The sequence below is a fragment of the Phyllostomus discolor genome, chromosome 6 (genome assembly GCF_004126475.2).
Source record: "Phyllostomus discolor isolate MPI-MPIP mPhyDis1 chromosome 6, mPhyDis1.pri.v3, whole genome shotgun sequence".
Classification (NCBI taxonomy): domain Eukaryota; kingdom Metazoa; phylum Chordata; class Mammalia; order Chiroptera; family Phyllostomidae; genus Phyllostomus; species Phyllostomus discolor.
Window position 1 is genome coordinate 90,498,480 of NC_040908.2, and position 17,640 is coordinate 90,516,119.

Genomic DNA, 17,640 nt, shown 5'->3' on the forward strand with positions numbered 1-17,640 from the left:
TAGAATAATCTTTTTCTAGTGTCATAATTTTACAATGATATCGATCTTGGTGTGATACTATTTTAATCTATTATGCTGGTGCTTATTAGTTTAAATATAAAACTCATCCTTTACTTCTGAAAATTTTTCTTTATTTCTTTGATTCCTATACTTTAGCTTCACTCCTCTTTTTCTGGCACCTCTATTATTCAGTTATAAGCCTTAGAATGGTCCTTAAATTTTTCAACCTTTTTTTCCTATTTTTATTTTTTAACAATTTTATTTATTTTTAGACAGAGGGGAACAGAGGGAGGAAAAAAAGGGGGAGAAATATTGATATGTGGTTGCCTCTTGAAAGCCCCCCAACTGGAGATCCGGCCTGCAACTCAGGCATGTGCCCTGACTGGGAATTGAATTGGCAGCCCACTGTTTTGCAGGCTGGCACTCCACTGAGCCACACCAGCCAGGGCTCAATCTTTACTTTTAATTTTTCATCTATACTGTTCTATTACATTCTAGGAATATTTTCAGCTTTATTTTCTAATCCTTCCTGGTGATTTAATTTCTGTGATGTGAGTTTTAATTTGTTTATTTATTTTTTATTATATTTTATTAATTATGCTATTACAGTTGTCCTGATTTCTCTGCCTTCGCACCCTCCCCGCAGCATGCCCCACACTCAGGCAGTCCTCCACCATTGTTCATGTCCATGGGTCATGCATATAAGTTCTTTGGCTACTCCATTTCCTATACTGTACTTTACATCCTCATGGCACTTCTGTAACCACCTATTTGTACTTAATCCTCTCATCTTTTCACCCACTTCACTACACTCCTCTCCCATCTGGCAACCATTAAAACACTCACTGTGTCCATGATTCTGACTCTGTTCTTCTTGTTTGCTTAGCCTTTTTTTAAGATTCAATTGTTGATAGATATGTATTTATTGCCATTTTATTGTTCATATTTTGACCTTCTTTTTCTTAAGTTCCTTTAACATTTCATATAATAATGGTTTGGTGATGATGAACTCCTTTAGTTTTTTCTTCTCTGGGAAGCTTTTTATTTGCCCTTTGATTCTAAATGATAACTTTGCTGAGTAGAGCAATCTTGGCTTTAGATCCCTGCCTTTCATGACTTTGAATATTTCTTGCCAATCTCTTCTAGCCTGCAAAGTTTCTTTTGAGAAATCAGCTAACAGTATTATGAGAATGCCCTGTAAGTTACTAACTGCTTTTCTCTTGCTGCTTTGAAGATTCTCTCTTCATCTCTACCTTTGGCATTTTAATTATGATGTGTCTGTTCTTCCCAGGTCCATCCTGTCTGAATATAAAGCAATCTGAAAAGGCTGCTACTTGTGTTGGGCTTGGAGATATACAGGTGAAGCCAAGCTGTAAATCTAGGCTGACTACTGCTAGAGCTATGCCTGGGACTCACTGAGGCCAGCTGTTGCTTGTTTGAGAGGATTTAGGAAGCTGTGGAGCATGAGCCAAGACCAGCCATCCGTATGGATTAGTAACTTGGCTGGGCTGGTAAGTTGGGTGGGGCTGAGTCTCTGGGGATCTCCAAGGTATGCCAAACAGTGTTAGCCAGGTTGATGGAATTTCAGGGTGAGGGTTCAGAAAAGGGACAATGGCTTCTGCTTGCCTTGATGCCAGACATTTGAATTTCTCCCTGTATATTACTGTGACTTTCAAGCTGCTACCCTGATGCTAGAGCCCAGAGAGAGTGAGTGTGAGTAGGTGAGTCCTTATGTGGGTTCTTTAAGAGGAACTGCTTGGGGTTTCAGAAGTTTTTTTCCACTGACTCAAGTTGTGGGGACTGATCTTCCTGGCATTCAATCTCTTGACCAGGGGGCCTGGTGTGGTGCTGGGACTCCTTGCTCCTGAGATATCCCTCCTGAATTTTCATCTACTACATGTGGGTATGGGACCAACCTGTTTCCCACCTGCACCCCTCCTACCAGTCTGGATGGATGTGGTTTCTTTAATTCTTTAGTTGTTAAACTTCCATTGAACTCGATTTCTGACAATTCTGAGTGATGGTTGTTCTATACTTTAGTTAATTTTGATGTGGTTGTGTGAGTAGGTGAGCCAAGTCTGCTTATACCACCATCTCAACCGGAAGTCTCATGATTTTTAATTTCTAAGTGTGTCTTTTTTTCTTGGAATGTTCTTTCTATAGTATTTTGTTCTTGTTTCATAGTTGCAATGTCTTATCACTTTGGGGATATTAATGATACAGATTTTTGCCTTTTTTTCTCCCTGTATTTTTTTCTACTTCCTTCTAGTGGCTTTATTCCTGTTTGTTTTGCACTTTCTTTCATGTTTGAGGCTTTCCTTACCATTCCTGTTTTCAAGTGCTGCTTAGGAAATTATTTCAAAATCGAATGGTTTAAAACAGCAATTTTAACATACTCATGAATTCAGTGGGTTAGGAATTCAGGAAGGGCATTGGAGGGGATCTTCCATAATGTCTGGAATCTCAACTGGAAAGACCTGAAGTGAAGGTTGAGGTGACTTAACAGCAAAATGGCAGGGACTATTTTGAGACATCTTTACTCACATGTCTCACGGTAGATGATGGATATCAGTTGGGACCTCATCTGACACTGTCAGTCAGATCACCTACACAGATTGCTGCACGTGTTGTGTCCTGAACTTCCTCACAAGAGGAGTCAGATCCCTTTTATAGGGGCTCATGCTTCCATGCCTCCAAACTCAGCCCAGTCCCAGAGAACCAGGCAAAAGCCTTTTCTGATCTAATCTCAGTAGTCATATAGTGTCAGTTATTCTATACCCTATTAGTTAACCAAGCAGCCAGCCCAGAATCAAGTAGTGAGAGGGATAAATAAACCTTACTTCTTAGTGGGAGGAGTGTCAAAGAATTTGAGGATATATGTTTAACCATCACACTTGGGCATCTGATAATCCCTGACTGTCTATAAATATTTTTGACTGAATAAAAAGCTGGTTGGACTAAAAGCTGACTGGGAAGCTCTGAGCACACAGGTAGGGCTTGGTGACTACAAGCATGACTGTAGAGTGATATTGCTGGACAATTTTACTGGGGGGACCTATATCAGTATCATCCACTAAACCAATACCTCCTCTTTCTAATATTCACTGAACACTAACTATGGGGCTAGCTAAGAAAAATATTTTATCCATCATCTCATTTTATCCTCATAGCAGCTCTATAAGGAAAAAACTCATTTTATAGATGAGATAACTGAGGCTTAGAGAGGTTAGTAAACATAGATCTAGGAGTTAACTCAATTTGTTGTCAAAGTCTGTACTTGAGTGCTAGGCCATGCTGGATCAAGGGGAGACACCCATAATGTCTTTAAGTATGACCAGAAATAGATACATTGGGTATCGTTCAAGTGCTGGGAAAGATGATAAATTCACAATGCCTGAAAATATAAGTGTAGGCTTTCAAAGGATAATAGCAACAACAAAAATCAAAACCATAAGAGGAAATTTAAAGTCCCCAAAGCAACTAAATCACAAAGATATCTCAGCTTCAACACTTATCTAGAATGTTCTATAGAAAAGTACATTGATAATTAAGCAACAGGACACTTACAGAATGTTTGTTGGAAGTGAGACAATGTTGGAGCTTCTGGGGCGATGTTATAGAAATGAGTTTTTAGAGCTCCGCTCACCAGTAGATTATATGTCAGATCAGTTATATTGATGCCCACAATTGCAAAGGAGTACCTGTAAAGGGTAAACCACAAAACCAATTTTGTGCCACACATGGGAAACAAGATTTAAAAATATAATAATCTGATTTTTAGTTAATAAATTATTAGAGTGGCAGCTTTCCCTTCCCTCTCCACCTTATTGAAACTCTGAATTTTGTAATTTATCATAAAGAGAATTCAGGGTTCATATACTTTAACTTGGTAATTCCATTTCCAAATATACGAGAGAAAAAATAAAAACCTGACAAAGCATCATATGCAAGGATATTCATTACAGCACTATTTACACTTCCAAAGACATAGAAACTATTCAAATATTCTAAAAAAGTGACTGGTGAAATAAATTATGGTATTCTCATGTAACATATTTAGCCAATAAAACTATATTCCTAAAGACTATTTAAATAAAATATAACACATTATGTATTGAACAAAACAAGTTTTCTTATATATACAAAAAATGTGCACAGAAAGCAGGCTAGAATGAAATGACACAAAATATTAATATAAGTATATTAGAGTAATAAGAGTTGATTTTTGTTTACTTTCCTATATTTTCTAAATTATCTATAATAAATCATATACTACTTTTAGATTTTCTTTACTTATTCTTACAGAGGGAAGAAGGGAGAGAGAAAGAGAGGGAGAAAAACATCAGTGCGAGAGAGAAACATTGACTGGTTGCCTTTCATACACTCTCCAACAAGGAACTGAACCTGCAACTCAGGCATGTGCCCTGACTGGGAGTCAAAACAATGACCTTCTGCTTTACAGGACAATGCCCACCCACCTGAACCACACTGGTCAGGGCATAAATCATATATTATTGTTAAAAGGAAGAAAAATATAAATAAGTATCTTAATGATCAGGGTATATTTTCTACTCCTTTTTCTATGTCTATCATGGTAGCACATCAAAAAAAAAGATTTCTGTTCAAAATGTTTTAGATGAAATGGGTATTATAAAAAAAACCCCAACACTTCTAGCCCTGGCTGGCGTGGCTCAGTGGATTGAGTGCCAGCCTGTAAACTAAAGGGTTACCTGTTCCATTCCCCAGTCAGGGCATGTGTCTGGGTTGTGGGCCAGGTCACCAGTAGGGGGTGCTTGAGAAGCAATTACACATTGATGTTTCTCTCCCTCCCTCCCTTTCCCTCTCTAAAAATAAATAAATAAAATCTTTAAAATATATAAAATTAAATAATATCTACAGTAAATTTTTTATCTGATAGCCTGATACTTGATAGAAATCCTTAAAAGAAAACAAATAAATTCTAAATGAGGACTTCTGAAAATGATTTCCATATGGTTGTAACTTTCTAATTCTTGCGGTTGGTGACAGGAAAAGTAGTTATACATAATCATACAAATACAAAGATATCCATAAACATAACAGATCCTTTTAAAAATGTAACTGGATTATATATTTTTATCAGGATAAGTAGATTTTCATTTTTGTCATCTCTCACAGGGCTCTTGGACATTTTTGTCCTGGTTCAGACTGACAGTCTTTATTATGAAATCCCACACTCACCCAATTGCTTTATCCATCCTTTTCTGCTCCCATTCTGCTTTGCTGAATTTGCTGAATGAATGAATAAATAATAAGAGTTAATCTCTAATTGGTAGTCTTTTAATATTCATGTTAAAACTGTTGACTAAATGCAGAGACATTTGTAACTCAGTTATCAAACACAAACCAATGAAAATGTTATCAATTAAAAAGCTACAGCACAATTTATATGGAGCTCAGAAATGGAATTATTTAAAGCCATGCTACTTATCCCCTATTCACTTTCGTTTAGCAGTGGGAGACAGCCCTAAAGGCCAAACATTACGATATTATTTTATCCTATCATTACTTACCAAATAACATTGCTTCCATGAAACCTTTTCTGGTCCCTCCCCTCTAACTAGGTGCCACCTCATGCTCCCTTGATTCCCTGAATTTGGTTTTATCTCATGGCATTTATCCTACTCGCCCTTGTGTGTGATGTCTGGCACATACTAGATGCCAAATAAATATTTACTGATAAATAATTGAGTTAGTGAACAAAAGGAAGGAATGAAAGAAGGAAGAGAGGGAGGAGAGAACACTACATGGGTTTAAAAAACTGTTTCAACAAGTGCTATGGTATTTCCTCTGGTTAAGGTAGGACAGTTAAACCACAGCAGTTCCAGTTTTATTCCATTTTATAATTTGAACTTTTGAATAAGACTGTTTGAAGAAAGGGTTATATCATAGAAGCATTCTGAAAATAATGCCTTGCATTTCATTACTGTGTGTACTTGCTCATCCCCCCATCCTCACCCCCCTCTGTACTGCTAACATCTTGTAGAAACCATGCTCCACTCTTCATTGTGGCTAATGGGACCTTCATTCAGTGTAACCAGACTAAAAAATGTGATTATTATTTGAACTAAATAAAATTTAAACTAGAATTATTATGAGCATTTAGCTTCCATCTAAGTAGGAATTTTCTATAGTATACCGCAAACACTGCATGAAAAGACAAACATGTAATACAGCACAAGACCACAAAAACACAATACAAAGCTTATATTTAACTATGTGTACTTTCTACTCTGTAAATGATTACCTATAATTCAAAGTAACTGTCTTTAATTCATGTTAAAACATGTTGCCTCTTTTTAAAGTGTAACTGCCAACCCACAAACCAACTAACCAGCCAAAGAGACATCAGATTTTTACCTTGAAAGACTCATATTCAAATAAAATGAATTGTGTTTGAAACTTAAGAAACTTTGCATAAATTAATTTATAAGCACCTATTTTCTCTTCAACAGACTTTGTAAATAGATAATTTCTCCATATTTGTCAAATCTCTATCTGCACTGAAAATAGAAGAAAAGGCCAAACGACCTCCACTCATCTGATTATTGACACAATATCCTGGCCCTGATAGAATGAATCTGTCTCTTCAGGAAACACACACACATAGAAACAAGCAAAAAACCTAACAGCAGAAATTCTTTTAAACTTGAACCTACTTTTATCCCTCAAGTTACCTCAGGATTCAATGGATGGATGTTCACAAGAACAATAATATATAATGGTTGCTAAAGGACAGATAGGAAAGAGTTTTCCTAGTATACATAGGCTTCTCCCTGTTGAACACCAGAAATACTCAGGGCCTGACAGAGCCTATGTTTATACCACAATCAGTCAATGTATACTTCTTGCAGAGGTTAGTGAAGGACGGTAACATTTTCAAAACACTCTGATTTGTATTCAGTGACATTTACTATCAATTTGAAGTGATCAATGCTTGAACTCCATCTAGTCAATTTTATTGTAGCTTGAAGGACAAAGCATGGTAGTTTTTCTGTATGCCTTGTATGTATGTGCACACACATGCAAATGCTAGTCTCTTCTTAAATAGGAGTAATCACACAAACCACCAAATCCTCTCTGATGGCTGACACAGCAGATGAAGCTATAAAGCCCTTCTCAAGAATGGCTGATAGAGAAAATCAATCCCTGTCCAATGCTTAATCAAAAATATTTTAAGCTTATTGTTTCTTCAAGAACCATGAAGGAGTCATGTTTCCTGGCCGATGCTCCTCCAGGAAATGCCACCTGATGGTGCGCATACACCCTGAGGTCAGTTTGATTAGAGGGAGTTCAGAGTCTCTGCATTACAGAAACATGCAATGCAGAAAACCTCGTTAAAAGTTAAAATAGCTCAATTTTAACCGTGTAATATATCAAGAAAGAGCTAAGTGGTCTTAGTGTTTTTCCAAAGTAAATAAACGACAAAAAATAATTTAATCTTTTGAAAGATTATAAATACAAATTTGAGAAGTACAGTAAAATTAAATGAACCTTAGTCAACAGAAACTAGAATAAGTATAAATAGTAAGGTGGGAGGGGGACCCCTAAATCAATCTGCTTCTGAATTTCTGAATAATAAAACTTAGAACTTAGACAACATGAATACTAACAAGGAACTTGCCATGCTGAGGAGAAAAAAGTAATACAAAACCATGATTGCAAAATACCAGAACTCCTTATAAGAAGAATGACTAAAGCATATATAACTATGTTATTTAATAATGAAATGAGAAATACATTAATAGAAGAGAAAATTTATTCTCTGCAACATAATTCCCAAATAAAATGTCACTCTCTGGGGAGTATATGGGGTCAGAGCATGTGTGGAGATGTGATCAGCCTTTAGATGTGTTCAAAATGTTTCTCCAACCAGGTATAGCCATGGCTGTAGAAAAGGTTTTTGACAAATTCTATCAGGTTGGTCTAATCCAGTTTTTCTCTCCCTAAAACAGAGCCCAAATATAAAAAACTACATTAAATTAAAAGATAGGAAATACTTGCTTTTGGAAACATTTTCATGAATTTATATTTCTTTAAAAATTATTGTTCATACATATTTTGAAAGAAAATAAAAGCAACAAAACACAAAACAAAAGAAAAAATACCTTATTTCCTCTTTAGTGATATCCCTTCATGTAATCAGTTAAAAAAAAAAACAAATGTAGAAAAGTAAATAAAAATGCAAATAATTTAGAATCTAGGATTTTATTCTCTTTTTTTAAGATTTTTATTTATTTATTTTTAGAGAGAGAAGGGAGGGAGAAAGAGAGAGAGAGAGAGAAACATCAATGTGCAGTTGCTGGGGATCATGGCCTGCAACCCAGGCATGTACCCTGACTGGGAATCGAACCTGCGACACTTTGGTTCGCAGCCCGCGCTCAATCCACTGAGCTATGCCAGCCAGGGCCTAAAATTTTATTCTTTAAAAAGCCTCAGCAACTCCAGACTTTTTCAGTGAGTCCCTGATTCTCCCCTCTACTCTCCCATCATGCTCTCTTGTCTCTGAACTTTTTCTTTCATACTCGACTCTCTCCTTCTATGTCCACCTCACCAGTCTTCCTGGACACCAGTGATGTTATCAGTCCCTTCAAATATGTATCGCACTCTAACAGCTCCATTTTATATCTTCAATCCCATAAGTACCTGAAGGTTTGTTGTTTTTTTGTAGGTTATATCAGCTTAATTCACAAAGAACAGCATGTTTCAGGTCTATGATTCCATTTAATATCAACAAAAAAATCTGTACAGAGAACCCAAAGGCAACCATATAGCATAATGTGTAAATATGCAAATATACTTAAAAAATGCACGTCATTCCATGGTATTTGCAAGGCAGAACTTTATAGTAATTAAGGGAATGCACCTCATGCTAGCTAAATTAATAATCCTTCACATGTATAGCCAATGCAAATAAGTACCCGAAGCTTTAACCATCTCTTCTGAATTTGTCAGAGGGTTTGTTTGAAGGAGCTTTAAACCTCACTTCTGGTGGGTTGACTTCTAAGAATTTCATCAACAGATCCATGTAGAAGATGAAGTTATTTCTACCTCATTCACAAAGTGTAATCCACCTTTTATTTTCAAGAATTACCTGCATTTTGGATGAAGAGAGTCAGAGAGGACCTGCTGAGCAGCTGTACTGTCCCTTTCCGCAAAATACCTGCAGTTGGAGGGAAAGGAAACCATTTTTCCATGCCTGTTGAATATACACATTTTAATCCAATTTGAGGCCATTTGGATTCTGAGATGGACACTAGCATAAGATTATCATGTGTCTCACCTTCTCCAAAGAACAGCTCTCCCTAATAGAATTTTCCAAATATAATGACAGTATAATAGAGTAGTTGTAAAACTCAATAGAGATTTAGGAATGATTCTAGTAGGTCTGAAAATTTAATTATGAACTTTGCTATTCCCCAGAGAGCCAAACATATTATTAAAAGGGGTCATCAATGAGGGGGCAGAAAGAGGCCCCTCAGAAGGCAGAAAAGACTGGATGAAGGGACCTAGTGAGGGGCTGTGACAGCCAAGGGCACGGAAAAGACACTAGAAGATAGAGGATGTGTTTCAAAGGCATTTTTCTTGGAGAGTATTCATGAGGTATTTAAATTGTGAAAACAATGGAAAATATAGAGCTCAGAGATGCTATAAATAAAATTTTATTCTAGGGAAAAGGGGGACAAAGAAGTTTTCTAGAAAATAAAACTATAGCATGTTATTTAATTTGATGTGAATATATTTTCTGCATAAATCTAAACAATAAAATAAGCTCATGAATTTGTCTCAGAAAATTTCAAACAAAAGTCAGGAAATTTAATTCACATTGTTGGGAACCACCCTACCTAGTTTCAGAAGCTTGTAACCCCCCATGGCTAAGGCTGAGTAAAGAGACCTTGGGACCATAAGCCACTAAGGAGACAAAACTTATCTTCCCAGCAGGGGTGCAGCCTCTGCCCCCTTTACTTCACCCTGCTTGGCCCCAGGCGGATGGCTGGCTAGCCAATGATGGGTAAGATTCCCTAAGGGAAGAACAACCTAGAATAGGCACAGTCATGAAGGGGCCATCAGGGAAGGACTTAGGGGACTATAGAAAAGGGGTGATGGACCCTCACCCCTCAGCTTTGTCATAGCCTGAGTCCTCATTCTATCTGTAAAAAAGCCTACTAATCTCTTGGTTGCCCAAATCCCCCACCTGACTTAAGTCTAAAACAATGCCAGAGGCTGGTGTGTCCCTGTGCTGGAATGGGTGGTTTCTGGGACAATTGGACCTAAGATGAATGCATAAAATCCTGTGAAACCTGCTTTGCTAAACATACCCTCAATTTAAATAAGGGTCCAAGCGTAAAATGAATTTGTTTCCCCAAAGTTTTATGTCCCTTAGCTATCTGACCCTGACTCAGAATAAGCCCTCATAGTTCACTGAATGTTATCTATTGTTTGATCATTACAGCCTGGAAATGATTGATGAGCTTTACATATATGCTCTGTATTCCTATGCAAATTAAACCCAATAAAGCCCATTGAAAAACAGGCCCAAGGCCTTGAGCCTGTTCCTCTGAGAGACTGGCCACCTTTCCTCCCCAAGCAGATCATGTCTTGGTAGACTTAGTTTCATCCATGGTGGCTGGGGGAGCTCTGCTGGACAGAGCCTCCTTCACAACACATGGCCATGATTATTAATGAAATTGAGTCTGTTTTCATACTTTTGTTGGTCATGTAGGTTTCCTCTTTTATGTCTTGTCTGTTCGTATTTCTTGGCCCAGTATATGTAAAAATGTCCTCAAATAAAGACAAATAATCCTGGAGAGAATAATATAGTCCTGGATATGGATCCTTTATCATTTATGAGAGTGTCAGTCTTGGCTTGTCTTTTCTCTTTTTTTTTAATTTTTAAAAAAGATTTTATTTATTTATTTTTAGAGAGGGAAGGGAGGGAGAAAGAGAGAGAGAGAAACATCAATGTGCAGTTGCTGGGAGCCGTGGCCTGCAACCCAGGTATGTGCCCTGACTGGGAATCAAACCTGAAACACTTTGGTTCACAGCCCACGCTCAATCCACTGATCTACACCAGCCAGGGCTATGTCTTTTCACTTTATTTATGGTAGCTTATCTTATGGAAGTTTTCCATTTTAATGTGTGAAATTTATTGATTATTGATTTTTCTTTTATGGTTTATACCACAGAGGTAAGGTATAGATTGAATTTTATTTTTCTAACTGGAAGGCTAAGTGTCCCAGCTGTAGTTATTCAAAAGCCACCTTTTAGCAATTAATTTGTAATACCACCTTTGTCATCAAAATTTATCAATACTTTTTATTTACATCATATAATAATGTAGTATTTATTTGTTTATTTAAGTCCTCACCCAAGGGTATGCTTATTGATTTTAGAGAGGAAGAAACATTAATTGGTTGCCTCCCATAAGCACTCCAACTGGAGATGGACCCTGAGACCCAGGTATGTGCTCTGACCCAGGATTGAACCTGAAACATTAAGGTGTACGGAACAATGGTCCAACCAACTGAGTTACATGGCCAGGGCTCTAATAGTGTACCATTTAAAGGATTTCCTAAAAATGAGTGATTATAAACTTCTTAAATTTAATATAAAAGTAAAGATCTAGGGAGAAAATGGGGTGCCATACAAAATGACTGAGAAAGGCTTAATTTCTTTTAAAAAATAATATCACTAGTATCACTAATAGGGGTGTGTTAAAGGATATGTGAACCAACCTAAAAGGACTCCCTTTGGCTTGAAAAATAATAACCAAAAATGACTTAATTTGAGCATGAAAAAATAATGAGTGAAATTAGTTGAATCACAATAAACATATAAGAACCAGGATTAAAAATAATATTTAAAACACAGAGAGATAAAGCCTAAAAAAATTTTTTGATTACCAACATGGGAACTAGGGCAACAAGTCCTCATGATAAAAAATGGCAATTTATTTAGTGAACATCTGTCCTGTCTGTATTTTAGAGAAACCAAATAACCATAGTTGATAAAGGAAACTGAATCTCCACAGAATTCTAGCCAACAACTACGGGAAGAAAAAATGAATTAGAATAAGTTTTTGCATGATTAAGTAATTGGTTCAGTAAAGACCACTGAAGGAGGACTTGATTAGGCAAAGGGCTAATGGGGACTTCACAATGCAGCCACCAGACTGTGATACCTCTGACCCATCTCAGCCTGAGAATGAGAATAGGGACAAGGCAGGCCTCTCACTGTGATGCCAACTTGATTCATGTCTTTCTGAATACTGACTATTTTCAGGACATACAAGGGATGGGCATAAATGAAAACAGGCACATCTAGACCATGGGACATTTTAAAAGACAATTGACTGGGAATCTTGAACAAGTTAACAACAGGGCAGAGGGGGCAGAGGGAGAGAAACTGCTTGAATTAAAAAGTCCAAGAGACATAATAATGAAGTAAAATGTGGAGATCTTGGTTAAAATTGGATTAGAACCAGCTTTAAAAAGAGATTTTGGGAGAACTGGTAATTTGAATGTGCACTGAACATAGAGGACACCAAGGAACGTTGTTAATTTTGTTAGGTGTGATGCCATTTGGGTCAATGTAAGGTAATATTGATGTTTTTTACAGCTTAAGAGTGAATGAAAACCAGTATAAATTTTCATTAACATGCTTCTACCTCCCAAAAAACAAACATGACAAGTATTTCAAAACCTTGATAATTACTAAATCTGGGTGATTAGTAAAAGAGGAGTTCTTTAATAACCTTCTGTTTTTTCTATATACTTAAATTTTTTTCATAATAAAAAATAAAATAAATAAATTTGAGATTTGCTTAAAAGAATCCATGAAGTTTTCCAGATAAAAGTAAGAGGGTAGTAGCTTTTTATATTTTCCAAACCTGAGTTATCTCTCAGAGGACTTGAATGTTTTCTTGGAATCTTTTTGGAAGTGGCTTTTGCACCTAATAACTCAATTCTGTCATTTCATTATAAGGAGACAAGATCACTTTAATATTTACCCACTCTTCATTTTACTTACTGCAAATTGTACAGTCCCAGAAGTCCCATTCCTCGAAAATCTGTTTTAGGATCATCACCTTGGAAACCAATTTCACACCATTGCTTAGAAATCCGAGATTCCAGTGGAGTATTGGGCTTCAAGAACTTCCACAACTGGAAACAAGAAAGAAAATTAGCTTGTTGGTATGCACACATAAATATTCTTTTCCATTGTCTCAGATTTTGTAAACAACACCATCAGGAGGAACTTTGTAAAAGCTGAATACATGCAAACATATTACAATTAAAGATTTGATCATCTTTCAATTCCCTATAATAGCAGTTCTCGAAGTATTGTCTGAACACTCTTGGAGGAATACCATGACCTTTTCTCAGGGTCTGGGAGGTAAAAATTATTTCATAATAAAACTAACAGGTTTTTGTTTTTTCATTCTTGTCTTCTCATGAATATACGGTGGGATTTTCCAGAGGCTGTGTGACATGTGACCACATCACCCCACTGAAAGCAATGGAATGTGTACTTTTATATTTTAGTGTTTCAAATATTTCTGTTTTAATTTCTAATCAGATATCTATCTCCCACAGAAGCTGTTGGGACCTCCAAAAATATATAAAAGACTAAAGGGAAGGAGAGAACAGGGAATATTTTGAGGCCATGCATTATTAAAATCATTAGAAAATGCTTATCTTACTTTACAGCAAAACTTTTAGCAGCATTACTAAGAAAAAGAAAAACAGACTTGAGTTTTATTTCTTAGGGCTCATCTAGGATGAGGTGAGAATAAATGTCACATAGCTAAACAAAAGGTCAGTAATGTTCATGAATAACCTCAAAATATATTATTATCTTTAAGAGTTACCTAAAAATGTTTCAATTATAATCAATTTTTATATTAATGGACAAGTGTAAATTCAAAGCACCATGTTCTTCACTGCTTAAGAAATTGGTTATATTTTTCTAAGTTTTCTATAGAAATATATGTTTAACACATCGTTACTTGAGAAAGTGAGACAATCACAACTGTACAGATATGCAATGCTCTACTAGTTCCTTCTAATAAACAGAGATAAGCATGTAAGCAAATTTGCCTTTAAGAATATTAATAATATTTTATATTTTCACTATAGAGACAAAAATAAATGTAAAAATTCCTTATTACTATTTCAACATAATTCAACTTCTAAACTGCTTGTTCTATGTTATGTAGATTTTAAAATTAAAGTACAACAGGATACATAAACACCTTGCTTTACAGTGAACTGTCACGTATCTGACACAGTACAAAACAACTGTTCAAAAAAAAACACAATGTTCAATGATAAGAAATACTAACAAAAAACTTATCAAAGTTATTTTAGGTACTAATCCAAAATTATGTGTTATTCAAATGATACAATATTTTATCTTAGTAGCATAACCAGTAAATTCAATCTAAAGAGTAAGAGAAAAATTTCAGAGTAAATTATGTTATACTTGAAAGCAAAATATGAAACATGGGCACTAGAAAATCTCTTTTTATATTATCCACATAAGAATTTGCCAGTGCTCTGCATTCATCAAAACAGGAAATATTTCTGAGTTCGTCAGAAGAGTACTTTAAAAATTAGAAAAAAAGGTCTCTTTTAAAAGTTCCTTTAGGAACTAATTTGGTTAATGCCACAATGAAAAAATAAAAAGAAAATTTTTTGTATAAAGGACACATGGACAAAACCAAAGGGGAGCAGGATCAAGGGTGGGAGGTAGGGATGACTGGGGTGAGGGGGAGTTGTGGGGAAAAATGGAGACAACTGTACTTGAACAATATGAAATAAAAAAGGAAACATTGTAAATCCCATCACATTCACATAGATAATAATTTGAAGTAACCTCAGAGTCCTACATAATTAAATTTACCTGGTTTTGTCAAGTGAATGAAATAAAAGAGCAAAAGCAAGCATTTTATTTCTATAGGTAAGTTATAAACCTCATTCATTGGGGGAATACTTAGTTTGAGAGTGAAAAGTTTAAATAATAAAATGCTTTTAAAAGGATTTTCATTTTAATAATTTCGTATATTAAGACAGACTAGACTAATGGCTAAAAAGTGTCCTTTATTAAGTTTTTTATCTTAACTGCTTTAATAAGGGTACTTTCTTGGTAAATGGAAGTTGTTTATGCTAAAATACTCATATGAAGTGCTACCATGTATATATTTCCTGTAAGAATGCTTGAATTACTGGATTCTCTTCTGATAGATGGGCCAGTACCTGAAAAAATTAAGAGTAAGAGCCAGGTGCTTCTGAAATGTGAGGTGACTTCTCACACATTGGAAGCTGACTGGAAATCTGAACTTAAGTGGTGGGCCTCTGGTTGGAGCCTCAGAAGAGCTGGCCATCTAAGACTGTGAGATGGGAGCAGAGTTATTACAAAGCCACCCGCCAAGTGCAGGAGATTAGAGTTAAAAAGGGTGATTCTCTGGCAGATGACAGGCTACAAAGTGGAAGCAGCATGCTGAATCAGGCTATTATCCATCAGGGTCCACGCTCTGTTTAATTCTGCTCTCTTTTGTGCTGAGCCTTTACCGCAAGCTTATTTGAACACTTCTGCTTCATCTTGGGTCTGCCGCAGAACAGAAAGGGCAAGGCCATTTACCCATCCAGTCATTCAAAAGCAGCTTTTCACTGAAGTCTCCAGGAGACTATCTCTTGCCAATAGGAGAGCATCTTTGAATTCTGGGTTGTATTTTTCCTATTAAGCCATGAATCCCCATAAATTTTTTCTTTTATTATCAATTCATTATAAACATTTAATAGAAATGTCCATGTGAATAACTCATATGGATAGTGCTACATAAATATAAAGTGATATTACTCAGCATCATTCCAGCCTATGTTTAAATGATCATAAAATCCAATTTTTTTATCCTTTAAGTAGAAACACTGATAATGGCCTATGTTTACAAATCAAAGCACTTAAACATTATAGCAATATATGAAAGTCTCCCTCAAGAGGTAGTGCAGTAGAGCAGTGAAGAACCCTTCCTAAACTGTGTGAGCTTGGGTAGTCACATAACTGCCAAGCCTGCTTTCTCGCCTAAAAATGGGGTTAATATCAATATCTCACCAAAAGGTTATTGTGACACTGACATGGCTGGCACCTACTAAACACTCAATGAATGTTTTATTATTACTGATTTTGTTATGATCATACTTGTAATTTATATAAATTGAAGAGGAAAATAGAGACCCTACTAATAAGTTTGCTTGGGAGGATAGAAAAGATTTCTAAATTCAATAAATAGGGACTTAAAAAATTTGAGCAGCTTCTGCTGTGAAAATAATAGGTAACAGGGGCAACAGCAGGAACAAATACCTGGGCCACAGGGGATGGCACAACCTATTCTGGGCCAGGGTGAATGACAGAGCATGGTGGAAATGTGCTATACGTGATGGGGATGCAGGAAAACAGCTTAAAGAAACAAATTGGAAAGGGTTCAAAATGCATGCTAAGATGCATGGGCTTTCTACTATTTCAACATAGGGCACCTAAAGTTTTCAACATAGAGAATGGCATGACTAAATAATCCCTCCAGTAGTATTTAAGGAGATGGGAGGAAGGAAGTGTTAGTGGCCCAAGTTGGAGATAATGGCTAGAATAAGGCAGTCGGCATGGAAAACACTCAAGAGGTATTTGTGGGGAGCTCTATAGTAAGATTTAGTGATATTTGTAAATGTGCCATACCTCTCTAACTAGATTACAAACCACTTAAGGGCAGAAAAGATGCTTTTTCTCAAAGTGCCTAATACAGAAGGGGACTATCCTGGTTTATAATTCACTGTGTGAATCAGAGCTGGATTAAAATGATCATTGTTTGCTCACCTCTGAGATTAACATGAACCATCACTTTCATTACATTTTATAGCAGTGACAATAAAAAATGATCACACATACATGCTCAAATCATGATGACAGATAAGTCATATCACAAAAGTTCTTGACTATCGAATGAACTACGATAATTCATGCATTTACCCATACTTGTTAAAAACCTACTATGTGCCAGCACACATTCAACAGATCAACTAAGATAGTATATGGCAAGGACCCAAATGTCACTGATTTAGCAGGCACTCAGCCATTCTAACAAATTGTTCAGGTGCTTGTGGTTAGTCTGTTAATTATACCACCTTCTCTTTCTTTCACCTCTTTTTAAAAAAAATTATTTACTTATTTTTAGAGAGAGGGGAAAGGAAGGAGAAAGAGGGAGAGAAACATCAATGTGAGAGAGAAACATTTACTGGTTGCCTCTTGCACATACCCCAACTGGGGACTGAACTTGCAACCCAGACATGTAACCTGACCCAGAATCAAACTGTGGACCTTTCATTTTGTGGATGATGTCCAACGAACTGAGCCAACATAGGTTATGGCTCTTTCTTTCACCTCTTAACTCCCACCTTGAGATTATTTTATTGAACTCAACTATCTGTATTAGAAATGAAAAAATGAGGCAATAAAAGATGAAGCTCAGTTAATGGCTTAGGTAAAATTAAGCAGAAGAGAGGGAAGGAGAAAAACTATTGTTAAGAATGAGGCTTCTTTAATTTTTAA

The 17,640-nt window shown here is 36.1% G+C and overlaps 1 protein-coding gene across 4 annotated transcripts in view; it reads right to left on the bottom strand.

Annotated features, from left to right (window-relative positions):
- The window catches only part of ELMOD1 (ELMO domain containing 1), an 82,018-nt gene that overhangs the window by 6,062 nt on the left and 58,316 nt on the right, over window positions 1-17,640 (bottom strand). For 2 of the 4 annotated variants that reach the window (XM_028515656.2, XM_036028612.1), the window contains 5 exons: window positions 13,069-13,202; window positions 9,134-9,202; window positions 8,148-8,171; window positions 5,221-5,271; window positions 3,568-3,701 (listed from right to left, as the gene is read on the bottom strand). In XM_028515656.2, the coding sequence (XP_028371457.1) occupies window positions 3,568-3,701; window positions 5,221-5,271; window positions 8,148-8,171; window positions 9,134-9,202; window positions 13,069-13,202 (412 nt within the window). The remainder of the gene's footprint in view (window positions 1-3,567; window positions 3,702-5,220; window positions 5,272-8,147; window positions 8,172-9,133; window positions 9,203-13,068; window positions 13,203-17,640) is intronic. The other 2 variants (XM_036028613.1, XM_036028614.1) reach the window with 1 other exon arrangement.